General features: G+C 57.8%; 3 protein-coding genes across 4 annotated transcripts; 2 read left to right on the forward strand and 1 right to left on the reverse strand.

Annotated features, from left to right (window-relative positions):
* Positions 1–2,064: 2,064 nt before the first annotated feature.
* On the reverse strand, positions 2,065–5,126 carry DRD4 (dopamine receptor D4). 2 transcript variants are annotated; one of them, XM_039221531.1, is made up of 4 exons: positions 4,857–5,126; positions 3,101–3,213; positions 2,507–2,985; positions 2,065–2,391 (listed from the first exon to the last, which is right to left on the reverse strand). In XM_039221531.1, the coding sequence occupies exons 1-4, from the start codon at positions 5,124–5,126 to the stop codon at positions 2,189–2,191; spliced, it is 1,065 nt and encodes a 354-aa protein (XP_039077462.1). In that variant the 3' UTR covers positions 2,065–2,188. The 2 variants fall into 2 exon arrangements, with proteins under 2 accessions (XP_039077462.1, XP_039077461.1); XM_039221530.1 differs by lacking the exon at positions 4,857–5,126 and having other exon boundaries at positions 3,101–3,788.
* Positions 5,127–18,394: 13,268 nt separating this feature from the next.
* SCT (secretin) lies at positions 18,395–19,242 on the forward strand. The gene is made up of 4 exons (XM_039221526.1): positions 18,395–18,477; positions 18,558–18,659; positions 18,740–18,832; positions 19,052–19,242. The coding sequence occupies exons 1-4, from the start codon at positions 18,395–18,397 to the stop codon at positions 19,173–19,175; spliced, it is 402 nt and encodes a 133-aa protein (XP_039077457.1). The 3' UTR covers positions 19,176–19,242.
* Positions 19,243–20,623: 1,381 nt separating this feature from the next.
* CDHR5 (cadherin related family member 5) lies at positions 20,624–27,076 on the forward strand. Its single transcript, XM_039221583.1, has 16 exons — positions 20,624–20,678; positions 20,758–20,933; positions 21,304–21,354; positions 22,712–22,804; positions 22,919–23,020; positions 23,137–23,247; positions 23,333–23,503; positions 24,081–24,171; positions 24,348–24,445; positions 24,523–24,723; positions 24,804–24,917; positions 24,994–25,081; positions 25,212–25,523; positions 26,047–26,252; positions 26,402–26,410; positions 26,571–27,076. The coding sequence occupies exons 1-16, from the start codon at positions 20,624–20,626 to the stop codon at positions 26,985–26,987; spliced, it is 2,295 nt and encodes a 764-aa protein (XP_039077514.1). The 3' UTR covers positions 26,988–27,076.
* The last annotated feature ends 627 nt before the right edge of the window (positions 27,077–27,703 follow it).

A 27,703-nucleotide genomic window follows, 5' to 3' on the forward strand; every position in this document is an offset into this window, starting at 1 on the left:
CCCTCAAACCTGCAGACGCTAAGAAAGCCAGTCCATCTGCCCTGGAAAGACTGCCGTGTGCCCTGCTGTGGGGGCGGCTCACGCCTTGGGACTGCACGTTTTCAAGTGTATCATTTCTAGGCCTGTGGAGTGTTCTTTACTTAGCCCTCTTGGGGGGGATGGCTTCTAGAAATTGCCCTTGAGGGCTCAGGCTCTGTTGCTGGTCTTCAGAGTTCCATGTCAGGGCTTCTGAGGACATCTCCAGCCTCAAGGGACAGGCAAGGGGCCGGCCTCTGTCAGCTAGTGGCTGGCACAGGCCAGGCCGTTCAGGGCGCGGCAGGCTGGGACAACCCTTGGTGTCAGTGGGTGCGGCTGAGGGAGCTGCGTGGCAGGCGCCTCCGGGGGCCTCCCAGTCAGCCAGGCCGTCTGTGGGCTCCACTTGTCCCCCCGTCCCCCGTGCCCACCTCGTCCTTCCCTGTTGGGAGCTGCGGACTCTGCCCACAGGGCCGGTGGGGGTGGGGCGGGTCCCCAGTGGCTCCCAGCCCATGCCCAGCTCTGTCGCCGAGGGCAGGCGCAGCTCTGTAGGTCAGGCAGCCTGCACACAGGTGGTGAGGAGGAGCCCGGGTGGGGGTCCCCAGCGGGGAGCTGCTGGCCCTGTCCTCTGATGGCCCACTCCTCAGGCACAGGTGAAGGCAGCAGGAGGGGCCCGCGGGGCCCTGGCTCTGACCCTGCCTTCAGCCCGAGGGCCCCGGCGGCTCCTCCCCCGTCTCTGCCTCGGAGTCTGGGACCCCAGGAGGGAGCCCAGGCCAGTGTGGAGCAGGTGTCTGTGCCTGGGACAGTCAGCCAGGGCAGGAGCTCAGCCATGCCATCGGGGGCCCCTCCCTGCGGGGAGCCTCGGGGTGTCTGCTGCGGCCGTCCTCATGCTTCATGGACACGAAGGTACCAGAAACTCCAGCAGCACCTGAGCCAGGGACCACCAGGTGCCCCTCTCCCCATTCCCACTGAGACTGAGCAGGAGGGAAGGGGTGGTGCCCCTCTGTCCACAGAAGATTGTAACGTGCTGAGGGGTCTCCCAGCCTCACAGCCCATCATTTCTCTGGTTCGCAAGAAAACCTCATGCCACGAACACAGACGGCGTCCCCAGCGTTCCTAGCATCCCCGACACGGGAATAGCAGCCCCAGGACTGGGAGAGTCGAGATGAAGTCCAGGCTGAGCTGCCCCTGGTTGGAGGGACTCAGAGCTGCCGCCTCCCTCCTAGGAACAGGGGCCTTGCTGTGAGCAGGGGAGCACGGGGGGGCAGCTGGGGGGCTCTGCCCTGCCTCCGGCCAAGTGCCTCCTCCTGGGTCCCCTGCCCGGGGCCTGGCTACCTCGTGGGCAGCCTCAAGGCAGAGGATTGAGGGAGGCTGCCTCGGTGGGCCACCCACCCGGCCCCCGGGCCCATCTCCTTGTGACTCTGGACATCCTCAAAGTTGGGAGTTGGTAGGGAGCGGTGCTCTGGCCTGGGGGCCGCCGCCGGGATGGCCGGCAAGGCCGGCTCTGCTGAGTCTGCACGGACCGCGGACGCTTGGCTGGTCCTTGGGGAAGCAGGGGCCCGGCTGCTGATGGGCCCTGCAGCTGCCCTCCTGCCGGGGAAGCTCTCAGTAACCGCCGGGCTCAGGCCCAGGACATCTCCCCTTCAGGACTGCTGTCCACACTGTCCCGCTGGGGGTGGGGGGGCAGCTGGTGCCATGGTGTGTCAGGGAGGGAACCTTTGGGAGGAGGGTGTGAGCCACCATGGGTGAGCCCCTGGGAAGCCCCACTAGCAGAGCCCAAGTAAGGGCTGCTCTGGTTCTGGAAGCTTCTCTTTGGCCAACTGTGAATGGGCCTTTCTGGAGCCTCCCTGCCCACCCTAGGGGCTGAGCTGGCATCCCTCCCACCTGACCCTGAGTCAAGAGCCAGCTTGGCGGGGTCTGTTCTCTGGGGTTCCTCAGAAAGGAGGGGCTGACTGACCTGGCTGGCTCTGTGAGGGTCTGGGTTCCCTCTCCCACACCCTGTCACCCCCATCACCACCCTCCCCAGCCCCCAGCAGGTGTTTAGGGAGGAATTTGTTTAATCTTAGTCGTACAAAACCGCCCCCTCCCTTGCTGGGGTCCTGCCCCCGGAGGCACGGCCGGGTCCTCCTCCGATCAGGTCCTCGCAGAGGACGCTGTGGGAGCTCGGCAGGCGTTCTCAGCAGCAGAGGCGCAGGGCCTTGCGGAAGACGGTGCGGAACTCCGCGTTGAAGATGGTGTAGATGACAGGGTTGAGGGCGCTGTTGACGTAGCCCAGCCAGGTGACCGCGCTGACCAGCCTCGGGGGCACCGCGCAGGTAGGACACAGTGCCCGGGTGATGTGCACCACAAAGAAGGGAGTCCAGCACACCAGGAAGGCCCCTGGGGACGGGCGGAGGGCGCGGTGAACCAGGGTCCCGGTCCGCCCTGGGCACCGCCTCCCACCTGGGGCACCGCTTCCTTCCACTCCGCCCACGACCACAGGGCAGGTACCCACCGACCACCACCGGCAGGACCCTCATGGCCTTGCGCTCCCTGCCGGTGATCTTGGCGCGCCTCCTCCTGGGCGCCTGCAGCGGGGGCTCGGCTGGGACGGCGTCCTGTGGCCTGCCGGCCTCGGGGATCTCGCCGACCTCGGGGGGCGGGGGGCCGGGGCCGCTGGGCCGACGTGGCGCCCGGCAGTGCAGCTTGGCCTGGCGAGCTGCCTCCCAGCGCCGCAGGCCCCGGAACGTGGCCCAGTAGAGCAGCAGCATGAGCGGGCAGGGCAGGAAGAACGAGCACACGGAGGAGTAGACCACGTAGTCGCGGTTCTCCAGGCGGCACACGGCGGGGTCGCGGCCGCGCGGGTTGTTGAGGCCGCACAGCACGGGCGCCGCCACCGCCGCGGACAGCAGCCACGTGGCGCCGATGAGCAGCAGCTGACGCCCGCCGGCGCCCTGGCGGTTGTAGCTCAGCGGCACGGTCACGGCCACGAACCTGGGGCGGGGCGGGGCGGGGCGAGCCGCGGTGAGGGCGGCCGGCACCGGCAGGGGGCGCTCGCGCCAGCGGCCGGGCCGGGAGGGGGCGGGAGGCCGGGCTGCTGCGGACTCACCTGTCCACGCTGATGGCGCACAGGTTGAAGATGGAGGCGGTGCACAGCATGACGTCCATCGCCATGAGCGCATCGCAGAGACCAGGGCCGAACAGCCACACGCCGCCCTGGACCTGCAGAGGGAAGGGGCCCCCGGGCAACGACAGACGCAAGACCCGCTGACGTTCTTCCCGCAGTGGCCTGGGGCCAGCAGCCCTCCCAGCCACCTGCACCCGTGCTCTTTCTGACCCCCACCTTTTGGGGGAGCGGGGTCTGAATTTCAGAGGGGAGCGGGAAGGAGCCAGAGGTCCACAGGCCTGGCAGTCTTCACCGCTGAGCTGGAGAGGGTGCCACCCCCCCCCCAACTCCCCCCAAGTCCGGTTAAAACTGAGAAAGGCCTGGGGGAGACTAGGTGAGCTGAGGTGCTTGAGAGCCCAGGGTGGGGGTACTCCCAGGGATCCTGCTGCCCTGGAGCGCGAAGCCCCCGCCCCCATTTCCTCCCCACAGGATGACTGAGAGTCTGCCTGTCTGGTTAAATTCTCTTACTGCTCTGGGACTCGACATGTCACCTCACTTTTGTCCCCTCATCTGTAAAGGAGGCTGAAGAGAACGTCCATGGAATCGCCCTGAGGATAAATGAGCTAAAAGATATAAAGTCTCCTTGGGGCGCCTGGGTGGCTCAGTCGGGTGGGCGTCCGACTTTGGCTCAAGTCGTGATCTCCCAGCTTGTGAGTTTGAGCCCCGAGTCGGGCTCTCGAACCTGCTTCCGATTCCGTACCTCCCTCTCTCTCTGCCTCTCCCCTGCTTCCACGCATGTGCGCGCTCTCTTTCAAAAATAAACATTAAAAAAGATCTTTAGGAAGATATAAAGGTCCTGCACTGGACCCAGTACCCCACCAAGGGCAAAGGAGCGGACAACCACCCCTCTTCTAAATCCCCTCCTGCTGATTCGGGACGATTAGGAGCTTAGAGCTGTCGGTCAGTGACGTCTGTCTGTGGCTGCGGGGGAGGGGCAGGCATGGGTGCCCTTGTCCAGCCCTGCCCGCGCTCACCGTGTCCACCTTAGACAATGTGAGCCTCCCCTGCCCCACTGCCCGGAACACCGGGTCCCCGGCCCAGCCCTAAGCAGCTTTTCTCTGCCCCACCCTCAGAGCAGACGGGGCTGGCACCCAGGGGGACCCAGATCGGGGCTTCTGCGCCCTGGTTCCTGGCGGGCTCTGGAGCCCCGAGCCGCCCCTGCTGTCAGGTCGGGGCCTCCCCTCCCTCCAGCCTGGCTCGCTCCCCTCACCTGCTAGCAGCTGAGTGCCCTCCTGCTGTGGGCAGAGCGTGTGTGTGAGCGAGGGTCTCCTTCCCTTGTGCTCTCGTGTGCGTGTCCCTGGTCACACGTGGCTGTGGCTTTGTGCAGTGATGTGTACGTGTCTCTGTGCCCCCGGGAGAGCCAGAGGGACGGAACATGAACCTGCCTTTCCATCTGGCTCCCCTGGGGAATGGAGCCCAGCTGGGGGGGCGGGGGGCTGGACTGCCAGTGTCACCTGTTTCCGAGGCCCCTGGCTTGAAGGACGAAGGCATCTCTTGGGTAGCGGACCCCAAAACAGGGAGAGGAGAAGAGAGGCACAGCGGAGGGAGGGCGGGCAGTCGGCAAAGCAGGCAAGGGGACAGCGAGATGGGGGCGGGGGGGGGGGCAGAGGCTCCGCTTGTCCGGGACCAGGCTCCGGGTTCCCGAAAGCGGAGCAGCCGGGTCGCCCTGGGCCCTCGGCGCGGCGGGCCGGCCGCTCACCTCGGAGTAGACGAAGAGCGGCAGCACCAGCAGGGCCAGCAGCAGGTCGGCGGCCGCCAGGCTCACGACGAAGTAGTTGGTGGGCGTCTGCAGGGCGCGCTCGGCCGCCACGCTCGCGCACACGAGCGCGTTCCCCGCGAGCACCGCGCCGATGAGCAGCGCGCCCCCCGCCAGCGCGGCCGCCGCGCCGAGAGGCCCCGCGCCGCCGGCCGGCCCCGTCCCGCGCGCCCGCAGCAGCGCGTCCGCGCCCGCGGCGCTGCGGTTCCCCATGGCGCCCCTGCCCCCCGCGCCCGGGCGGGCTCAGCACCGGGGACAGAGCCGGGGCGTGACCCGGGAGCCCCGCCCCCGGGCCCGCCCCGCCCCGGCCGCTCGGAGGGGCGCCCGGGCTGGGGCTTTTGAGCCCCGGGAGGCGAGAAGGCGGACGAGCGCCAGGGCCCGCGAGGTAGGAGCTAAGCGCGCTGACTGGCTCCGGGCGCCGCGGGTCTGCGCGGGGAGAAACCGACGCGGACGGAAGGTCAGCCGGGCCACCCCTCGGGGCGGGCGGCCCCCCGACGCCAGCGCCGTCCCGCCGGGCCCCAGGCGCCCCCGCGTCTCGCACGCGCCGGAGGGGCGTGTGCGCCCCGGGGGCGTCCCCCTCAGGCCGGGCCACCCGGCACCGGGAGACCCAACTCCTCGCCGGCGTCCCCCGCGGGCTTTCCCTCGTTCACGCGACCCCAGCCTCTCGCGCCCCAGGACGTCCGGGGGTCCGTGGCCCTGCACCCCGTGCTCTCGTCCACGCCCCAAACCACGCCCAGCGCCTCCTCACCGCGGCCCCAGCCGGTGCTCAGATAACGGGAGAAGGTGCGAGTGCTTTCCTCGCCGTCTGCGCTCTTCAGGGGGCTCTTCCCCGAGTCACCTCCGCACGGAAGAGAAAGCCCCACATGAGAGACCTCGCTGCCTGCACCCCCACCCCCGACCCCGCAGGCTCGCTGGGTCCTGGGCCCTCCTCCTGGGAGCTCTGAGGCCATCGCCGGCCGTCACCCCTGCCTGCCAGCCCAGGGCGCTGGGGGCGTGGGGGGCCCAGGCCGCGCCCCAGGGCCGCGTGGGGAAGGCGCGGGCAGAGCAGGCGTGTGCGGCGCCAGGGGCGGCCAGAGGCGGCGCTGTCCGAGGGAACGCAGATGGAGAAGGAACTTGAGCCAGAATTTTTAAAAAATTTTTGGTGTTTATTTGTTTTTGAGAGAGAGACAGACCACACGCGGGGGATGGGCAGAGAGGGAGGGAGACACAGAATCTGTCAGCACGGAGCCCGACACGGGGCTCACGCTCATGAACCATGAGATCAGGACCTGAACACTGAGCCCCCCAGGCGCCCCTCAGCCAGAACTTTCCTTACAGACCTACTAAAATCAGAGTGCCACCTACCTGGGAGCCCTGCCACTAAAGGGGCCGTGAGTGGGCCACCTACCTGCATTCATCTGTGGGCCATCTGATGCACGTGGAACCCCTCAGTTTCCCTTGCTGGCTCCCCCCACCCTGGGAGGCTGAGAAAGGAAAAAAGAGGCAGATGTGTGACGTGAAAATATGGTCTCCCAGGCTCTGCAGCTGGACGCCCCCTTCTCCCAGCAGCACGTTTCAGGTGGTTCTTCTGTGGGCACCTGAGTTGAGGTTCTTGCTATTTTTCTCGCCCGTAGCTGTGAGTCTTGCCTGCCACTGGCTCGCTTTTGAACTTTTGTCAGAAAATCACTTGATCGTCTTTTCTTTCCTCTGTCTGTATGTCCTTCCTTTCAGCAATAACACACAGCCTTGACCGTTTTGGCTTTACAGCAAGTCATGAAATCAGGCTCTACGAGCCCTTGAACTTCGTTCCTTCACAACACTGTTTTGGCTTTCCAATTCTTTTGTCTGTCTGTCTGTCTGTCTGTCTGGATTTTAAAATCAGCTTGTCCATGGGGCGCCTGGGTGGCTCAGTCGGTTAAGTGTGTGACTTCGGCTCAGGTCGTGATCTCATGGTTCGTGGGTTTGAGCCCCACGTCGGGCTCTGTGCTGACACCTCAGAGCCTGGAGCCTGTTTCAGACTCTGTGTCTCCCTCTCTCTCTGACCCTCCTTTGCTCACACTGTCTCTCTCAGAAATAAATAAAACATTTATTTTATTTTTTTAAATGTTTTTTTAAAATTTATTTCTAGGAGAGAGAGAGAGACAGCGCGAGCAGGGGAGGGTCAGAGAGAGAGGGAGTCACAGACTGAAACAGGCTCCAGGCTCTGAGCCGGCAGTCAGCACAGAGCCCGACGCGGGACTCGAACCCACGAATCGCGAGATCATGACCTAAGCGAAAGTCGGACGCTTAACCGACTAAGCCACCCAGGCGCCCCAAAACATTTAAATAAATAAATAAATAAAATCAGCTTTTCCAGATCTACAAACAGAATCCTGCTGGGAATTTGATGGGGATTGTGCTGAATCTAGACAACGATTTAGGGCAAACTGACACCTGCAGGAGGTTGTGTATCCCAGTCTATGAACATAGTATGCCTCCTCACTGACCGGGATCAGGTACGTCTCCCCACTGACCAGGATCAGGTACGTCTCCCCACTGACCGGGATCAGGTACGTCTCCCCACTGACCGGGATCAGGTACGCCTCCCCACTGACCGGGGTATTCTTGGATGTCTTTCATCAGTACCTTGTTTTCAGCACATTTTTTTGTAAGATTCACAACTAAGTATTTCACGGCTTCTGGCACGATTAGTAAATGGTTCCCCTTAAAACTGCCATATCTAGTTGTTCCTTGCTAACATGTATAAATACAGGTTTTGTGTGTTACCTTTGTGTCTTTTATTGTTGCTAAACCCTATTAATGCAAGGATTTTTTTTTTTTGCTTGTTTTTTTCAGAGTTTCTACATAGATAATTGTCTTGTTTATGAATAGAGACAATTTTATTTCTCCCTTTCTTATCTGGATGCTCTCCCTTCCTTCCCTCCTTTTTTCCCTCCTTCCCCCTTATTTTACTACCTGGAACTTGAATACAATGTCGTTCAGAAATGGTGAAAGCAATATCATCTTTGCCTTGTCATCCGACTTACGGGGAAAGCTTTCGCTCTTTCACCAGCAAGTATGCTTGTCGCTGTGGGTTTTGGTTCCTCATGAGGTTAAGGAAATTCTATTCTTAGTTTTCTGAGAGGCATCAACATGAACAGGTGTAGCAGTCTCTCAAATACTTGACTGCATTTGCTGAGATGATCGTGTGGTTTCGCTTCTGTGGTCAGCTGATAGGGAAGCGCGTGCGTTGGCTTCCGAACCTGAGCAAGCCTTCAGGGCATGAGCCGCCTCTGGTCCTGTTCTCGGTGACCCGCTGCTATCAGTGATATCGGTCAAGGATTTTTGTGTCTCTGGTTCTCTTGTCTTAAGTTGTTTCCGTCTGGTCTGGTTACTAAGGTAACGCTGGTTTCGTAAATTGAGCCAGAAAGTGCTAATTCACTTTTCTCTTTTGTAACAGGTTCCGTAGAATGGGTGTTAACTCTCCCTTCAGTGTTGGAGTCGTTTGCCAGCAAAGACATCTGGGCCTGGAGTTTTCTTTGTTGGATGAGCTTTGACTATGCAGCCAGTTTCAGTAACGTGCACGGGACCGTTCAGGTTATCTGTCTCTCCTTGAGTGAATGGGGTATTTTTTCTTCCAAGAAATGGGTCCATTTCATGATAGTTTTCAAATTTAAGGGCCTAGAGTTTTATCATGTTCCTTTAGTATCCTTTTTATACCTCTTCGGTCTCTGTTATCAACATCTCTTTCATCCCTTATATCTGTAAACTGTGTATTTTTTTCCTGGTCACGCTTGCTAGAGATTTATTAATTTTGTCAATCTTTTCAAAGAACCAGCTTTCAGTTTCATTGATTTTTTTCTATAATCTGTTTTGTTTTCAATTTCATTGATTTCTGGTCTTTATGATTTCTTTCATTCTATTTGCTTTGTGCTTAATTTGGGGTGTTTTTCTAGTTCTGTGAGGTCATTGCTTTTTAAAAAAAATTTAAATGTTCAATTGTTTTTGAGAGGGGGGAGCAGGGGCAGGGGGGGCACAGAGATAGAGGGAGACGCAGATTCTGAAGCAGCTCCAGGCTCCGAGCTGTCAGCACAGAGCCCAACACGGGGCTTGAACCCACGATTGGTGAGATCATGACCTCAGCTGAGGTTGGACGCTTAACCAGCTGAGCCCCCCTGGCCCCCCAAGCCATTGCTTTTCTAACACCGGCACTTAATGCTATAAATGTGCACAGATTTTTGTGTATTCCATCACTTTCAGTTCAAAATATCTTCTTCTGTGACTGTGGTTATGTAGAACTATGTTGTTTTGTTTCCGAATATTTGGAGATTTTCTTGTTGTCTTTCTATTATTTCCCTCTTGTTTGTTCCAGTCTAGTGAGAAAAAGATGCTGCAGAGGGCCTCAGCTCCTTTAAACTTGTTAAGGTTGATTTTATGGCTCAGAATATGACCTGTCTCGACAAACGTTCTACTTGGAAGGCAAGTGTGTTCTGCTCCTATGACGTGGACGTGGGCGTCAGTCAAATCGGATGCTGCTTCTTGGATTTCTCTGTCCTTGCTCATTTCCGGTCTGTTCTGAGAAAGGGGTCTTGGAGCCTCCACACACAGTTGGTGGGATTGTCTATTTCTCCTTTACACTCCAGCCGCATGGACTTTGAAGATTTCTTGTAAGGTGCATATGCATTTAGAAGAGTGGCCGCCACGCCTGGGTGGCTCAGTTGGTTAAGCGTCCAACTTCGGCTCAGGTCATGATATCACAGTTCGTGAGTTTGAGCCCCACATCGGGCTCTGTGCTGACAGCTCGGAGCCTAGAGCCTGCTTCAGATTCTGTCTCCTTGTCTCACTGCCCCTCCACCACTCGGGTGCACGCACTCTCTCAAAAATAAATAAATATTAAAAAAAAAAAAAAGAGTAGCCCCCAGGGCTCACAATAAAGGGTTAGAGTTTGGGAGGTGATGGGACTAGGTGGTGCCTGCAAAGCTGATACTTTTTATTTATTTGTTTGTTTGTTTGTTTGTTTATTTATTTATATCTATCTATCTATCTATCTGGATAAAACCGTTTTAAAGCAGGCTTCATACCCAACATGGAACCCAACATGGGGCCCAAATTCATGACCCTGAGATCAAGACCTGAGGTGAGATCAAGAGTCAGACGCTGAACTGATTGAGCCATCCAGACACCCTAAAGCTTAGTTTTTTTGTCTAGTAATCTCTAGATTACTAGAGATGTGGGGCTTGAACCCATGACCCTGAGATCAAGAGTTGCATGCTCCTCTTACTGAGCCAGCCAGGTGCTCCAAATACATTTTTTAAAACTCATAGAACCATATATCCAAAAGACCAGCCATAGGGGTGCCTGGGTGACTCAGCTGGTTAAGCATTCGACTCTTGATCTCTGCTCAGGTCTTTTTTTTTTTTTTTTCAAATGTTTATTTATTTTTGAGAGACAGAGACACAGAATGTAAGTTGGAGAGGGTCAGAGAAGAGGGAGACAGAATCTGAAGTAGGCTCCAGGCTCTGAGCTATCAGCACAGAGCCTGATGCAGAGGTCGAACTCGAGAACGATGAGATCAGACCCGAGCCAAAGTTGGATGCTTAACCAACTGAGCCACCCAGTCACCCCTTTCTGCTCAGGTCTTGATCTCAGGGTCGTAAGTTTGGGACTTGCACTGGGCTCCACACTGGGTGTGAAGCCTACTTAAAATAAAAGATTAGCCATCAATAATAAATTAAACTTCATAAAATGCCTGTGACCCCAGGTTTGCAGACAAAGGCTTTAGTGATGCTCAATACAAGATATGGGGGTAGGCAGCGCAGCCTGAGAGAAGGAAGTCCTACTTCTGCCCAGAGCCTCTGGCCAGTGAAGCTGTGATGTGCCACCTCTAAGGCTGTGCAGGTCCTGAGAGGCCACACTGTCTTCCTGGGACTGAGAAGTGTGTCTATGATCCTCTAGAACAGGACAGAAGCTGGAGCCATCACCCTGGTGGTGACACTTGAGCAGGTCTTGCGGCCAGTTTGTCATCATTTGCCACAGAGTTTTAGGGGACGCTTAAATTAACATTCATGATGTTTATTCAGCTAGCCGGGGTTGTTCAAAAGTTTAAGAATCTCTCCTTAACTAATAGAACAAGTAGACAGAATATCAGCAAAGCTATAGGAGAATCTGAACAACCACCAACCAAGCAGATATACTTGACATTTATGGCATGGACCATCCAACATCAGAGAAATAAGTGTTCTCTTCAAGCAGATATGGAAATTCACCAAGACAGACCACATTCTGCATCAAAACAAGAAAACTTAAGAAATTTTTTAAAGAATGGAAATCATACAAAGTATTTCTCTGACCATAAAGGAGTTAAACTAGAAATCAACAGAAAGATAACAGGGAAATCTCCAAAAATTTTGGAAGTAACATAATTCTAAGTAATCTGTGGGTCAAATGAGAAATTAGAAAATATTTGGAACCAAGGAAAATGAAGATACATCATATCAAAATTTATAGGATGGAGCCAAAACTATGCTCAGAGGAAAATTCATAGCATTAACAACTTAATTTGCAAAGAAGGACACTCTCAAATTAATGTAAAATACCAATCAGCAATCCAAAGAAGATAACCACATGAACATATTGACTGATGCAGAAAAGACTTTTGACAAAATTCAACATGCATTCATGACAAAAATGCTTAGTGATCTGGAAATAGGCGGAACTCCCTCAACCCAACAAAGTCATCTTCAAACCCTACAGCCAGCATGACACTTCGTGGTGCAAGACTGAGTGCCTTCCAGCTAAACTTGGAAGCAAAGGTGTCCACTCTCACCTTTTAAAAATGTTTATTTATTGGGGCACCTACGTAGCTCAGTCGGTTAAACATCAGATTTTGGCTCAGGCCATGATCTCGTGACTCATGGGTTCGAGCCCCACATCCGGCTTTGTGCTGATAGGTCCGAGCCTGGAGCCTGTTTCGGATTTTGTGTCTCCCTCTCTCTCTGTCCCTTCCCTGCTTGCACTCTCTCTCTCTCTCAAGTTATAAATAAACATTTTAAAATTTAAAAATGTAAAAACACAATACCATTTACAACAGCTATAAAAATACACGAAATATGTTTAAATCTAAAAACATGTACAGATCTATATGTTGAAAACTACAAACTATTGATGAAATAAATAAAAGAAAACCTAAATAAATTGGGAGACATATCTTGTTCACAAATGAAAGGCCAATCTTTTCAGTAAGGGGCATTCAGACAATTGGACTTCACATGCAACCCCCCAATCCCTTGATCTAACACTAACACTTTAGATAAAAGCTAACTCAAAATGAATCATAGATGCACATGTAAAATGCAAGGTTATAAAAATTTTGGAAATATGGGAAAAATATTTGTGACCAGGGCTTTGGGAAAGAATTTTTTTCAAGTTTTTATTTACTTATTCATTTAAGTAATCTCTACATCCAACGTGGGGCTCAAACTCACAACCCCAAGGTCAAGAGTCACATGCTTTTCTGACTGAGCCAGCCAGATGCCACTTGCAAAGAGTTTTTAGATATGACACCAAAAGCATCATCCACAAATTAAAACAAAAATAAACTAGACTTCATGAAAATTTAAAACTTCCATTCATAGAATGTAAGAAAATATCAGCAAATCATATTTTCAGCAAGTGATTTACGTACAACATACATAAAGAACTCTCAGAGCTCAGCAATGACATCACAAGAAAGAAAACTCCAGATAAACATCTCTTATAAATATATATACAAAACCCTTCAACAAAATATGAGCAAACCAAATCTAGCAGCATTTTTTAAAGGATTATGCACCATGACTACATGGGGATTTGCTCCAGAAATGCAAGGATGATTCAACAGACAAAACTCAATCAATGTAATACATCACATTAATAGAATGAAGGGGGGAAACCCACTTAATCATCTCAACAGATGCAGAGAAAGCATTTGATGAAATCCAGTACTCTTTTATGATAAAAAGACTCAATAAACTACAAATAGAAAGAAACCTCCCAAACATAATAATGGACATCAATGAAAAACCCACAACAAACATCATAATAGTGAAAGACTGAAAGCTTTTCACCTAGGAGCAAGAAAAAGACATACCCACTTCTGCTGCTTCTCTTCATCATGTGCTGGAAGTTCTTTTTTTTAAATTTTTTTAATTTTTAAAAAATTTTTTTATTTAGTTCTGAGAGAGAGAGAGACAGCGTGAATAGGGAAGGGTCAGAGAGAGAGGGAGACACGGAATCTGAAGCAGCTGCGGGCTCTGAGCTGTCAGCACAGAGCCTGATGCGGGGCTCAAACCCATGAGCCATGAAAGCATGACCTGAGCTGAAGTCAGACGCTTAACCGACTGAGCCACCCAAGTGCCCCCATCATGTGCTGGAAGTTCTACTCAGGACATTTAGGCAAGAAAAAGAAATAAAAGGTATCCAAAATTGGAAAGGAAAAAATAAACTATTCGTATTTGCTGATAACATGATCTAATGCATAGAAAATCCAACAGAATAAAACCCTCACCCTAACCCTAACCCTATTACAGGTAATAAATAAATCCAACAAAGTTGCAGGATATGAGATCAACATATAAAAATTTCTATACACTAGCAACAGACAATCCAAAAATGAAATGAAGAAAATAATTCATTTGCAGCAGCATCAAAAAAAAAACAAAAAAACAACTTAGAAATAAATTTAACCAAGGAGGTGAAAGGTATGTGCACCGAAAGCTACAGAACATTGCTGGGGGAGATTAAAGAAAAGAATGAGTAGATCCAATGCACGTGGCTTGGAAGACTCCATGTTGGTAAGATGGCCTTTTGCACCAAACTGCTCTACAGATTTGATACGCTCCCTAGCAAAACCCTAATGGCCCCCTTTTTACAGAAATGGAAAAGCCAATCCTAAATTCATTTGCAATTGTATGTAAGGAACCACAAATAACCAAGACAGTCTTTAAAAAGAAAAACAAAGTTGTAGGACTCAACCGCTCCTGATTTCAGAACTTACTACAAAGCTACAGGAATCAAAATAGTATGGTTTTGATTCCATATAGATCAATGGAATAGAGTTGAGAATTCAGATATAAATCTGCACACTTGTAATCACTTTATTTCCACCAAGGGTGTAAGACTATTCAATGGGGGAGGGAAGAAGAGTTTCTCCCACATGGAGTTGGGACAACTGGCCGTCCCCATGCAGAACAGTGAAGTGGAACCCCTACCTCACACCACACACACAAAATAACTCAAAATGGATCAAAGATTTAAATATATGATCTAAAACTATAGAACTCATAGAAGCAAGTGGAGGGGCAAATCTTCATGACCTTAAGTTTGGCAAGGTTTCTTAAACCTAACTTCAAAAGCACAAACAAAACAAGTGAACAGTTGGATTTCCTAAATTTAACATCTTTTGTGGATCAAAGGATACTATCAAGAGTGAAAAGGAAACTCTCCACAAATCACATATCTGATGAGTCTAGTATCCAGAATATATAAAGAACTCTTACAACTCAACAACAAAAAGACAACCCAATTTTAAAATTGGCAAAGGACTTAATGGATGTTTCTCCAAGGAAGATACAGAAATAGCCAAGAAGCACATGAAATGATGTTCAACATGATTAGCAATTGAGGAAATGCAACCCAAACCACAGTTATTGATACCATTCTTTTTTTTTTTTTTATAGTTTTTTTTAAATTTTTTTTTTTAATGTTTTTATTTATTTCTAGGAGAGAGAGAGACAGCGCGAGCAGGGGAGGGTCAGAGAGAGAGGGAGCCACAGACTGAAACAGGCTCCAGGCTCAGAGCTGGCAGTCAGCACAAAGCCCGACGCGGGGCACGAACCCACAAACCGCGAGATCATGACCTAAGCGAAAGTCGGACGCCCAACCGACTAAGCCACCCAGGCGCCCCGTTTTTTTTTTTTATAGTTTTACCTTGGTACCTTAGTCCTTTTATTTGTGCCATTTTTTAAAAATTAAAAAAAATTTTTTTTTCAATTTTCCGAGATATTTTTAAAGTATTTTAAAAATATTTCTGAGAGAGAAAGACAGCGTGAACAGGGGAGGTTCGGAGAGAGAGAGACACAGTTTCCGAAGCAGGCTCCAGGCTCCGAGCTGGCTGTCAGCACAGAGCCCAACGTGAGGCTCGAACCCATGAACCGCGAGATCATGACCTAAGCCGAAGTCGGACACTTAACCGACTGAGCCACCCAGGCGCCCCTTGTTGATACCATTCTAAAGTTGATCTCACATGTGATGCAGTTTCTATCAACCCCTAACAGTATCTTGTAGAACCTGGCAAGTTGCCATAAAGTTTATATGGAAATACAAATGGTCAAAATAGCTAAGACATTCTTTTTTAAAAAATGTTTTATAGTTTATTTATTTTTGAGACAGGGAGAGACAGAGGATGAGTGGAGGGAGGGGCAGAGAGAGAGAGGGAGACACAGAATCGGAAGCAGCTCCAGGCTCTGAGCTGTCAGCACAGAGCCCGACGGGGGGCTTGAACCCACGAACGTGAGATCCTGACCTGAACCTAAGTTGGAGGCTTAACCCATTGAGCCACCCGGGCCCCCCTGTAATAATTTTTCAGAAAGTTATTTTTTCCCTAGTCCTTAAGAGGGTGTGTTCATTAAGGTCACAATAAGGTTACGTTATGTCGCTGTGAGCTCCAGGCTGATAGCCTTGAAAGCATCAAGCCGGCGTAACCAGAGTCAGGTTCGACATTGCGGCTGCAGGGCTGAGGGCAGCAGGGAGGGGTAGCGGATTGCAGGTTCCAGAGAGACCCCTCTTTGGTGCTTTCCTTCAGCGCCCCTAATGAGAGCCAACGGCAGTATAAGTGACTTAAATTTGACATTTAAATCTTGGTTAAAACCAAACCAAAAAAAAAAAAAAAAAAAAGGAGTAGAGATTGCGTTCTGGTCTTTATTCAGAGCATGAACCGTGTCACAGCAAGCTTGCACCCTGAGCTACATTCCCAGCTGTGCCTGGAACGCACCACCTCACACATTCCATGCTGGGGAAATGAAGCTGCTGCTTTCTGAGAATCCTGGACCCTGAAATTGGCCAATTATTTAAAACTTTTTTAATCTTAAAAAAAAAGTGGCATTTTGCCATTGTAGCCTGTATCACACGTTGTGTGTCTCAAAGCAGAGCCCCAAACGGGAAACGAGGCGTGAGGCTGTGCCCCGTTTCTCAGGTCGTCTCCTTCCTGGTTCCCGTGGCGCGTGGCTCAGCGACAGCGCTGGCCGGGCACGTGTCCGCGTGAGCGCCGGCTAGTGTGTGAGGACACAGGGAGGGGCCTCCGGGGGGCTGGGCTGTGGGGGCGCCGCCGACACAAGCCTGCTTCTCCGCAGCCTCGCCCTCCGCCTGTCCCTCTGAGCCAGTGACGGCTTGTGACTTCACGAAGCTGTGACCGAAGGCGCTCAGGGCCGAGGATTTGACCCCCAACCCAAGGTGCAGCGGGAGGGAAGTCTTTGGAGTGATGGAGTTGAGGTGTTCTGGGTCCCGATTGTGGTGGTTACATGAACCAAAATGTGTCAAAATTCACTTTTTACTGTATGTTAATTTTGCTATAAATCTTATAAAATTCAATTTTAGTGTATTTTTTTATAAATGGGAATCTTTTTCTCATGAAGACATGTCTGGATACTTAAACGCTTGGGGGGCTAAGAAATCTGACCAGTTACCCCAGTATTTGGAGTTTGGCATGTTCCTGGGAATGGGATTGATCTGTGAACGGTGTGAAGGTTTAGGGGATTTTAATCTGCCAATTTCACGTAAGAAGAAGCCCCGGCACGCCTGGGTGGCTTAGTTGGTTAAGCGTCTGACTTCGGCTCAGGTCATGATCTCGCGGTTCGTGGGTTCGAGCCCCGCGTCGGGCTCTGTGCTGACTGCCGGCTCAGAGCCTGGAGCCTGTTCTGGAGTCTGTGACTCCCTCTCTCTCTGACCCTCCCCTGCTCACGCTGTCTCTCTCTCTGTCTCCTAGAAATAAATAAAACATTAAAAAAAAAAAAAAAAAAAAAAGAAGCCCCAGCAGCTCAGCCACATGCAAAGCCACATGCAAAGAAAGCAGACACCACTACACACCTGTTAGAACGGCCCAGATCCCACACAGCAGCACCAAGGATGCGTGTCTCATTCAGGGCCAGAGGAGTGGGATCGGTGCATTGGGAAAGTGGCAGTTTCTTACAAAATTGACCGTGCGATCCAACAATCACAGTGCTTTGTACTTACCGCCAAGAGTTGAAAAGTTATGTCCACACAAAAGCCTGCACACAGTTGTTTATAACAGCTTTATTTACAATTGCCACACCTTGGAAGCCACGAAGATGTTCTTCGGTAGGCGGATGGATAAATGTGGCCCACCCTCACGAGGGAACATTCCAGTGGAGTCCGTAAAAAGTCCAGGGACGGGGGACTGAAGGAGGAGTAGGTGGGACACAGAGATCGGGGCGATGGCACTGCCCCGCGACACTCTGGGGAAGCCCTAGCTCATACGCTGAGATCAGCACTAAGGTAAATTATGTGACTTAGGTAATCGGAGCTAATATATGGACGAGTCGTAGCACATGCGTCAGTGAAGACAGGATGTTAGGGGCGGGGGCGCCGGGCCTGGGTCTGCTCTGTGCCTTCTGCTCAATTTTTTTGTAACCCTCAAGCTGCTCTTCTAAAAAGTCTGCTAATTATTTTTTAAAAAAATTTAATGATTATTTACTTTTGCGAGAGAATGAGAGCACGAGTGGCATGGGGGCCGAGAGAGAGAGAGAGAGAGGGAGAGGGAGGGAGACATGAAATCTGAAGCAGCTCCAGGCTCCGAGCTGTCAGCACAGAGCCCGACGCGCGGCTCGAACCCACGAACGGCCAGATCATGACCTGAGCCGAGGTCGGAGCTTAACCGACTTGAGGCCCCCCGGGCGCCCCAGCAGTCCTGTTTTTTAAAAGCCGGACCTGACTTAATCCCAGTATTGATTAACAGGAGAAACCCGACTGCCCGTCTTTCCTCTGTCCCTCCTTCCTCACATCCACCTCCTGTGCGTCCTCGGAAAGTTCACATGCAGGGCGCCCGGGGGCTCGACCCCAGCTGGCCTGCAGCCCGCCGGGCCTCTTCCTCGGGTCGGTCCCCCGGCCCTGGCCTCCACCTTCGCGCCCCTGCCCTCCAGCTGCGCCTCGGAGGAGCGTCCGGGCGAGGCTCCGAGGCTTCGCTCCCGCCGTTCCCTCTGCAGGCCCGCCCCCGGGGGTCCCCCACCCCCCACCCCCGGGCCGGCCGAGGGGCGCCGACGCGGCGCTGAGGGCGGGCGGGCCGGCCGGGGCGACAGCTGGGGGGGCGGCCCTGACCTTCCAGCGCGATCGATGGGGGCGCGGCCGGGCTGCGCGGAGCCGGGGCGGTGCCGAGCGCCCCCGGCCCGCCCTGCTCCCGGGCGCTATAAAGGGGCGGCCGGGGCCCGGGCGGCGGCGGCGGCAGCTCAGCACCCCCGGCGCCCCCCTCGGCCATGCGGCCCCTGCTGCTGCTGCTGCTGCTGCTGCTGCCGCCGCTGCTGCTCCCCGGCTCCGCCGCGCGCCCCGCGCCCCCCAGGTGAGCCCGCGCCCGCGCTGCCCCGGCCCCCCGCCGCCCCCCGCCCGGCCTGGCCCGTGACCCCGCCGTCCCTTCCCCAGGGCCCCGCGCCACTCGGATGGGACGTTCACCAGCGAGCTCAGCCGCCTGCGGGAGAGCGCGCGGCTGCAGCGGCTGCTCCAGGGCCTGGTGGGGAAGCGCAGGTGAGGGGCTGCGGCCTGGGGGGGCGGGGGGCGGGCGCCCCCCAGCACCAGGACTAATTCCGATTTGGGGTGGGGGGCAGCGAGCAGGACACAGAGAACAGCACGAGCTGGACCAAGCCGTCTGAGGGCCGCTTCTGCCTGCACTGGCCCCACTCGCCCGCCCTGCAGGCCTGGTGAGCGCCGCCCCCCACCCCTCCAGCCAGCCCCGGCTCCCGCCCTCGCACAAGCTTCTGCCCCAGCCCCTCCCCCGTCCCCTAGGCCACCCTGGATCCAGGCAGGAACTGGACCCCCCAGGGAGCCCCGGGGTCTGGGAAGGAGGAGCTGGTGGGCCGAGGAGGCAGATTGGCCAGGCGGGTGGCAGCGTCCAGCCCCTGACCTGGCTGTTTCCACAGGATGCCCCTGAGGGAGCCCCTGGATGAGGCCTGGTCTCCCCAGCTGCCTCCTGGACCCGGGTCTGGGGCCACATTTTCACAGCCAGCCATGCCCCCTGCTGAGATGGCACAGATGCGGCCCTGAGGAAGAAGGAGCCTCCCCTGGCCTGCAAAGGGAGCAGCGAGGGAGCAGCATGGAGCCTGGGCCAGCAGGGGTGCGGCGGGGGGGAGGGGGGGTTGCACCTGTCGCCAATAAAGGAGGAATTCAGACGCCAGTGCATGAGCTCACTCGGTGCGCCATCTCTGTCCCGTCGAGGCAGCCCTGCGGGGCCCTGGCCTCGGGTTCTGGGACTGGCCACACCCAGCTGCCCTTTACACCTGGGAAGCCAGCGGGGCCCCTCACCTTCCTGATCTCTCCTGTCCTGCTGACCGAGCTCCCGAGACAGTCTGCACCCCTGTCATCCGCTCAGCAAACACTCGGGTCCCGGGTGGGCAGGGGGCACAGCATGGCCTCCAGCCCCAGGGGCCCTGCGGGCTGTGTGGGAGCAGGTCTGGGGGAAGTCTGAGGGCGCGAAGAAGTGACAGGAGTGTCACCGAGGCGTTCAGGAGTCCGCTTCAGAGAGAGAGACCCAAGCGTATGTCCTGGTTCCTGGTCCAAGCTCTGTGGCCTTGGACAAGTGGCTTGACCACTCTGGCCTGTGGAATGGGGACAGGGATGACACCCCAAGAAGTGCTGGTGTCTCTGGAAGCCGTGTAGCCGCCTCCCCACCCCCGCCCCGGTGCAGGCAGAGATGCCAGGAGCCCCCAGGGTGCAGCGGCAGAGCACAGGCCTAGAGGCCAGAAGGGCTACACTCCCGTGGTCACACTCCTCTCCTGTCCCCATCCAGTGTCCTCAGCTGCCGAGAGCTTGGGGGGGTGGGGCTGGGGGTAGGGCAGCTGGGTGCCTGGGCCCAGGAGCCTTGCCAGGAACCCCTCTTTGTCAAGCGCCAGAACCCACGGGGGCCTGGGAGCCCCCAGATGCCCGCTGCCAGCCCCACCGCTGGGAGGAAAATGGCTGGTTTCCAAGACAGTCAGGCGTAACCCCAGGACACAAACAGCCTTTTTCTCCAGACCGAGGTGGTTGGTGTGAGGAGAGGGTGGGCCTGGGGTCTGAACCTGGCTCCCAGATGACCCAGCAGAAGGGCCGGCAGAGGGGGAGGGGGCCTGTGGCGGGCACAACGAACACAGAAGCCAGGCCCCCCCCAGCCCCCCCCCCCCGCCCCGGCTCCTGCGCCCCGGCCACGCCCCCAGCCACCCTGCCAGGCCCACGGTGCCCCAGGCGGCTCGCTGAGCTGCTGCACCTCACGCCTTGGCGCCTGTGAGTGGAGTCCCCGTGGCCCCCGCACGTGGCCCAGCTGGGCAGCCACCAGGCCTCCCCCTCCCGGCCGTGGGCTGGGCCTGGCCAGGCGGCCGGCGAGAGCCCCCTTGGCGGAGGCCGGTGGCCTGCGAGGGATCATAACGTGGGGCGGGGCCCGGCAGGGGCGAAGGTCGCCCAGGCTGAGGCTGCACCCGCGCCAGCCGCGCAGAGGGTCCGGCTGGCGGACGGCCGCCGAGATGGGGGCTTGGGCCCTGTTGCTGCCGCTGCTCGTGGCCACGGCCCAGGCCCAGGGTACCTGCGGGGCGGGGGCGGGTGGAGCCGGCAGCAGGCAGGCGGTGGGAGGGCGCTGACCCCCTGTCCCACTTTGCAGTCTGCTCTGTGACCAACACCTACTTGGAAGTCCGGGAGAACACGAACAGAAGCGAGCCCCTGGCTGACATCTACGTCCCTGACGGCCAGCAGGTGACCCTCGGGGCCTCGTCCACTCCCTCGGCGTTTCGGATCCAGGGGACTCAGCTGTTCCTCAACGTGACTCCTGACTATGAGGTGCAGATGGTGGGCCTGGGCGGGGCACCCCCGTGGGGGCAGCTGGGGGGCTCACCCTCCACAGGACCCGTGCGGGCACCCACACTCCTCCCCAGAGACGGGTTTCCCAAGGTCTCAGTCTTCCCAGGGATCCTGAGGGCTCTGTGCTCCCCAGGCAATGACCAAGCCCTCTTGGGCCCCAAGTCTTGGTGGAGCATAGACCCTGGGGGGAGGCCCTTGTGGGGGGGCCCTGAGTGACCTCTGGACTTAGCATCGATGCCGGGGCCCCTGGGTGAGCGCCTGCCCCTCTCGGCCTGTCTCCTCGCTTGTGAAGTGGGGGCAGCGCGTTGTGGTCGGCGGGGCAGGTGAGCTCTACCTGCCTGTCCCCTAGAGCCACACGATGCTGCAGGCGCACCTGGAGTGCAGAAGAGGCGACACTGTGGTAAGTCTCCCCCCCATCCCCGTATCCCAGTCCCCTCTGTTGCCACCCTCACCCGGTGACATAAGTGCACTCTGCTCTGCCTGGTCCAGGGCCACTCCCTGGTGACCTCACCCTGCAGCATATTTTCATTTGTCACTCCTGGGTTGGCGCCCGTACTTCCTCCAGCCCAGACGCAGCCGTGGGCTTCAGACCCCCAATGGATACCCCCACCCCCAGGCCCCCCCCCCCACACGGGAGGCACTTCATCTGCTGGTCCCCTCGGCCCCCGCTCACTCCCCATGTCTATCAGCAAACATGGTGGCTCTGCCTCATGCTGGACTCTAAGCTGACCAGACCCTTGGCCACCAGCATCTCCTTTCTAGAAACTTCCAACTGGCAACTGGTTTGCTCGCGCCCCTCTCGGCCTTGGCCACTCCAGCCCACTCTCGTCATGGTGGGACGAGCTGGTCAAGCAAGCGGCCCATCCCTGTCCTGGACGCCCCCAGCTGCTTTCTCCCTTAGGGCCAAGCCCAAGTGCATTGTGTGGGGGGCAGGCCTGGGTGCACGGGCCCCGACCCCACTCTGGCTGGCCCTGTGCCCTCTCCCACCATCTCTTGACCCCTCTGTTCTAAGCTGCAGCCCCAGCCCTACGCACTTGCCTGCTCAGCAGGGCCCACAGTCCCCTGTCCTGGAAGCCTGGGGGTGCCCCCCACAGACACCGTGGCTCACCACCCACAAGTATCTCAGGATGAATCTCTAAAAGACAAGGACCCTTCTTAAACATGACTGTCATGTTATTGTCACCTGGAAGAAGTAGGGACTCCTCAGCAAGACACCTGGTGTCCTCTCCCCACAGTGGGGTCTTTCCCAGTTTGTTGAGTCAAGACCCCAGGGAAGCCGCCTAATGAGACCGGCCGCTCTTTCTCTCCAGCCTCTTTCCTGCCTCCCTCCCTCCCTCCCTCCGTCCCCTTTCTTTCTTGTTAGTTTATTAAGTCGTCTCTATGCCCAACACGGGCTCGAACTCACAGCCCCAAGATCAAGAGTCGGCGCTCCCCCAGCCAAGCCCACCGGGCACTCCTCTTAAGCCTCTTTCAATCTGTGTTCTCCTTTCTGTTTTCCTTTTCCTCTGAGAATTACTCTCGTGGCAACTCGACTGCTTTCCCGCTGCTGTCATTAGGGATTTTGCTGGCCACACCCTCCCCCCATCACCCCGGACCCCTGTTATTTTTCTCCAGGACACTTGCCACCTTGTGTGCTCTGTAGTCACTTTGTGCTGCCCGTCTGCGGCCCCTGTGGACCGTGCCCCGGGCCATCAGAGTGGCCTTCCGCTGGGGTGGGGACCCGCGGGAGGAAGCTGACCACCACCCTGTCCCCCCAGGTGACTCAGCTGCGCGTGTTTGTGCTTGTGCTGGACATCAATGACAATGTGCCCGAGTTCCCCTTCGTGACCAAGGTTGAGACTGTGTCTGAGGTGAGGGGAGCCAGGGCCAGCAGAGAGCTAGAGGCCACGGCTTGGCCTCAGAGATCAGTCCCTGGGGCGCAGGGCACGACTGGACCATTCTCCCTCCCCCCCCTCCCCCACCAGGACACTAAAGTGAACACCACTGTCATCCCTGAGACCAGACTGAAGGCCCAGGATCCCGATGAGAATGACATCTTGTTCTATACCCTCCAGGAGGTGACCCCGGTCAGTGGCCCCCACCTCTGCACCAATCCCAGACCCTCCTTCCGGGCCGGGGGTCCCCTATCCCCGTGTCCCCCCGGGGTCTCGGGCTGAGCCCCATCCCCCTGCCGGCTCTCCAGGGTGCCAGTAACTTCTTCTCCTTGGTGGGTGCCAACCTCCCCGCCTTGCGGCTGGACCAGACACTGGACTTCTACAGGTGGCAGAACATGACCTTCCGGCTGCTGGCGCGGGTGAGCAGGCCAAGGCCCTAGGCCCCCTCCGAGCCGCCCCTGCCCCAGCTCGCCAGGCCTGACCGGCCGGGTTCGCCTACTGCAGGACACGCAGGAGGAGAATGTGGAGCCCAGCCACACGGCCACGGCCACCCTGGTCCTGGAGGTGCAGCCTGCTGACCTTCGACCCCCCTGGTTCCTGCCCTGCGCCTATTCAGACTCTAACGTCTGCATCCAAGCCCAGTACCACGGGACTGTCCCCACAGGGCACAAACTGGTACTGGGGGCAGGGAAGGGCCGGATGGGCATTGGGGGAGGGGCCTGGGTGCCACAGCGCCAAATTTGGTTGTCATTTTTACGTGAACATTCCTTTGAGAGTCAATTGCCTCCAGCCCCTTGGCAGGGAGTGGTGGACAGGCCCTCGAGGGAGGGCACAGGCTCAGCTGTCCTGGGGCAGAGCCAGGCAGCTCCTCGGGGACCCAGAGGATGGTGGCTCAGAGGGGCCACTGCGGTGTTCCTGGGGGCAGCCGCCCCTCTGACCAGTTGACTGCCCCCACTCCGCCCCGAGAGTCACACTGAGGCAGCGGAGGGCGGCGGGGCCTAGACGCAGGCTCTAGGGTCTCCTGCTGAACGGAGAACCCCGTGAGACCTCTCCCGGCCCCGCATGTGTGCGACCTCTTGAAACTCGAGTTGTTCAGATCAGTCTGATCAGAATTGGGCAAATGAACTCAGTCGGGCCCCAAGGGATGTGGCCAGCAGTCGTGAGAGGCTGGGCTCCTCAAGGGGAGCAGGGGGGAGTGAGCTGGGGCTGTCACGCCAGCCCCATGGTGCCTCCTTCGTCCCGGTCCCCGCAGCCGGACCCCCTCATCCTGCGTCCGGGGCCCATCTATGCCGTGGACGGGGACTGGGGCATCAACCAGCATATCCTCTACAGCATCGTGAGCGGTGAGTGTGTGCCAGGGCCCCGGTTCTCTCCCCACACGGCGGCCGGGACCCCATCCCCGCCCCCCGTTAGTGGAGGAAGCCCCCGGGCACCTGCTAGGTGGGGAGAGTCAGCGGGGATGCTGGGCCTCAGGCCTCCAGAGGGAACGAGAGGCCAGACACTCCCCCCGCCCTCGCAGAGCAAGACGATGGCACGTTTGTCGTGGATGCTGACTCGGGCAACCTCACCATGAGCAGGGCTGTCCCCAGCCCGAAGATCTTCACTCTGGTGGTCAAGGTGGGCCCCTGGCCAGGCCTGCACAGGCCCCTCCCGAGCTCCAGGACCTGCTGGTCACCATGGCCCCCCCCCCCCAGGGTGAGCAGGCGGACCATGCCCGCTACTCGGTGACCCAGGTCACGATCGAGGCCCGAAATGCCAACGGGAGCCTGCTCCACTTCCCCGAGAGCTGGTACCGCGGCACCGTGGCGCTCGGCTCTGGCGCAGGCGTTCCGGTCAGGGATGCGGCCTCCCCCTCCCAGCCTCTGAGGATCTGGGCCTGGGACCCTGACTTTCCGGTAGGCAGCAGCCCCTCTGTGGGTGGGTCGGGGGGCATGGGGGGCAGCCCGGGCCCAGGACTCACCGGGACAGTGTCCAGGACCTCAACTCGGCCATCACCTACCGTATCACGAATAACACCAACTTCCGGATGGACGGCGAGCACTTGTTGACTGCTGCCCTGATGGCACACAAGGGGGTCTTCTATGCAGAGGTAAGGGCAGGGGGGCATCTCTGAGGGGCAGGGTTAAGGCGGGGCCGACAAGGGACAAGCCTCCTCTCTGCTCCAGGTGGAGGCCAAGAACACAGTGACCGCAAACGTAGCAAGCACAGTGGTGGAAATACAGGTCCTGGAGCCGGAGGCGCCCACCCCCACAGGTGAGCCTCTGGGCAGCCTGGGTGACGGCTGGGGGGCACTTTCTGCCGCCGGGGCGGTGCCTTCCCTGAGGCAGGCATGCTGGGGACAGAGGCAAGCCCGAGTCCTGCCCCTGGCCCCCAGGTCCCCCAGGCCCCCCAGAGCCCCCCACATCCCCAGAAGCTGGAGGAACAGCGAGCAGAGCCACCACTGCGGAAGCCCCCAGGCCCCCGGGGCCCTCTCAGGGGCCCTCCACGACCAGCTCTGGGTGGGGCACAAGCCCGCACCCCCCCTCAGGCACAACTCTGAGGCCCCCTGCCTCATCTACGCCTGGGAGGCCCCCCAGTGTGGGAACCGGCACCTCCCTCCCGCCAGCCTCACCCAGCGGGGGCTCAACACAGATGCTGCAGCCAGGAACCTCTCAGCCGATGTCCCCTGGGCCCAGCGGGGCCCCCCAGCCCTCAGGTAGCACCTCCCGTTTGCCCCAGAGTCACCCATCTGCCCCCTGACTCATCCTGTGAGTGGTCCTGGGAATGACAGTATGCAGGGTCCACCCCAGGCTGGCCCAGCACGACCACGCCGGCCATAGGCCCCACGGGGGTCTGCTCTGGTCGGGGCAGAGACAGGTTCGGGGGCCCAGACGCGGTAAACTGGGAAGGTGTGTGGAGGATGGGGCAGAACCCAGATGTGGGATCGGGGGGGCCCCACGATTCTAGGCTCCGGCACTGCCTTCAACCCCCTTCCTAGGGTGCTGACCCCTGCTGTCCGCTTGTAGCTGGCGGGCCCCTACCCCACCTCCCATGCCTCCCTGCAGCGGCCTTGCCCCCCGAGGGCCCCTGGGAACACAGCCCCTTGGTCGGCGTGTCAGTAGTGCCCATTCCCCAGAAGCCCAGGCCTGGCTCGTGCGCGAGGCGCCCAGAGCCTGGCGCAGGATGGCGCAGGAGGTGTGCGGGCGCCGGCAGTAAGTGGGTGGCGGTGCTGCCGGCAGGGACGCCAGGGTCTGGAGGCGGTGGCGCGGCGGGCGACGGCGGGCCGGGTGGCAGCCACGCCGAGGACCAGCGCTTCTCCTCCGTGGAGATGGCGGCCCTGGGCGGGGTGCTGGGTGCGCTGCTGGTCCTGGCTCTGATCGCACTCCTGATCCTCGTCCACAAGCATTACGGCCACCGGTTCAAGTGCTGCTCTGGCAAAGCTCAGGTGAGGCCCCAGGGGGGTCAGGGGACCAGACAGGACAGGGACAGGGGAAGAAAGGCACAGAGACAGGGCTGTGCAGGTGAGGACAGAGCCAAGGAAAGACGGAGAGGGGGACGGAGGGAGAGGGAGAAGGGGCAGCAGGGGGAGGCGAGGAGCACAGGGTGCAGACACAGGCGCCCACAGATCGGGGAGGAGGCCGAAATGGGCAGAGAAGGGAAAGATGAGCCTGGATCCTTGTCTCTGGGGAGGGCACCAGGGGTGGGTCCCCGCCCAGGCCTGGGGTCCTGATTGACATCCAGGTTGCTCCCGTCCCCTCCCCAGGAGCCGCAGGTCTCCAGCTTTGACAACCAGGCCTTCTGTGCCCCCCAAGAGGCCAACTGGGCGCCGGCTCCCAGCCCCTCACCTGCCCCCACCCTGGCTGTGGCCCCGGAGCCTGAACCCCCAGAGCCCCCCAGCATCAAATTCCTAGACCCTGCCTCAGAGTCCCCAGAGGTGGCCCAGGAGGGGGGCAGTCCCACAGCCGTAAGGTCCATCCTGACCAAGGAGCGGCGGCCGGAGGGCGGCTACAAAGCGGTGTGGTTTGGCGAGGACATCGGGGCTGAAGCCGATGTGGTGGTGCTCAACGAGCCCACGTCAGACGTGGCTGACGCCGCCGACTCTGGCAGCGAGGACAGCAGTGACGAGGCTCAGGGCCCGGGCGGGGGTCCCTACGACAGTGCTAGCTCCACCTGTATCTAGCTGGGCTCCCCGGCCTCCCCGCTGGCCCACCCCGGGGTTGGCCGGCTGCTTGCTCGCCCCACCGCACTGTGCACAATAAATCAACAGTTTCCAAGCACCACTGGCAAGTCGACGGGCGGCTGGGGTGCAGGGTCCCCATGGAGCTGCTGCTGGTGGGAGGTGACGGCGCGGCCCCCGCTCCTGGGTCGTCGCTCAGCCCCTGCCTCTTGTAAAGCCCCAGCCCCAGCCCGCTTCCCGTAAACCACCTGCTGTGCCTGCCAGCCGTGGGGCTTCCCAGGCCAGTGCCAGCTGGCGGCCCAGTTCCTCTCCTGGTCTAACCGCGGCTGGAAGTGGGGGCACCCTGGCGCCACATACCCCCCTCCCGACCTGACATGCAGATTCTTGGCCTGGGGGAACCTGAGGAGCCACCCTCAGGAGCACTCATTTTGGAGAGCAAGTTCCCTCGGGATCTTCCGGGGGTCACAGCCAGTGTGCCTGTGAGGCTCCGCCCGGAAGTCAACACCGTGCTCCGCGGCCCTTGGCCCTGGCGTCTGGGCTGTGGCCTGTGACTCTGTGCGGATGTGCAGCCGCCTGCCTAGGGTGACAGGAGCTGGGAGCAGGCTGCCAGCCGTGGGCCAGCGTGGCGGGGGGGGGGGGGGGGCGCGGATGGCTGTGAGGGGAACTGGGGCCACGGACAAGGGGACAGAGCCCCCTCTACTGGCTTTCCCAGGGGAGGA

This window comes from Hyaena hyaena, unplaced genomic scaffold, assembly GCF_003009895.1.
Source record: "Hyaena hyaena isolate Hyena2069 unplaced genomic scaffold, ASM300989v1 scaffold_989, whole genome shotgun sequence".
In the NCBI taxonomy this organism is placed as follows: domain Eukaryota; kingdom Metazoa; phylum Chordata; class Mammalia; order Carnivora; family Hyaenidae; genus Hyaena; species Hyaena hyaena.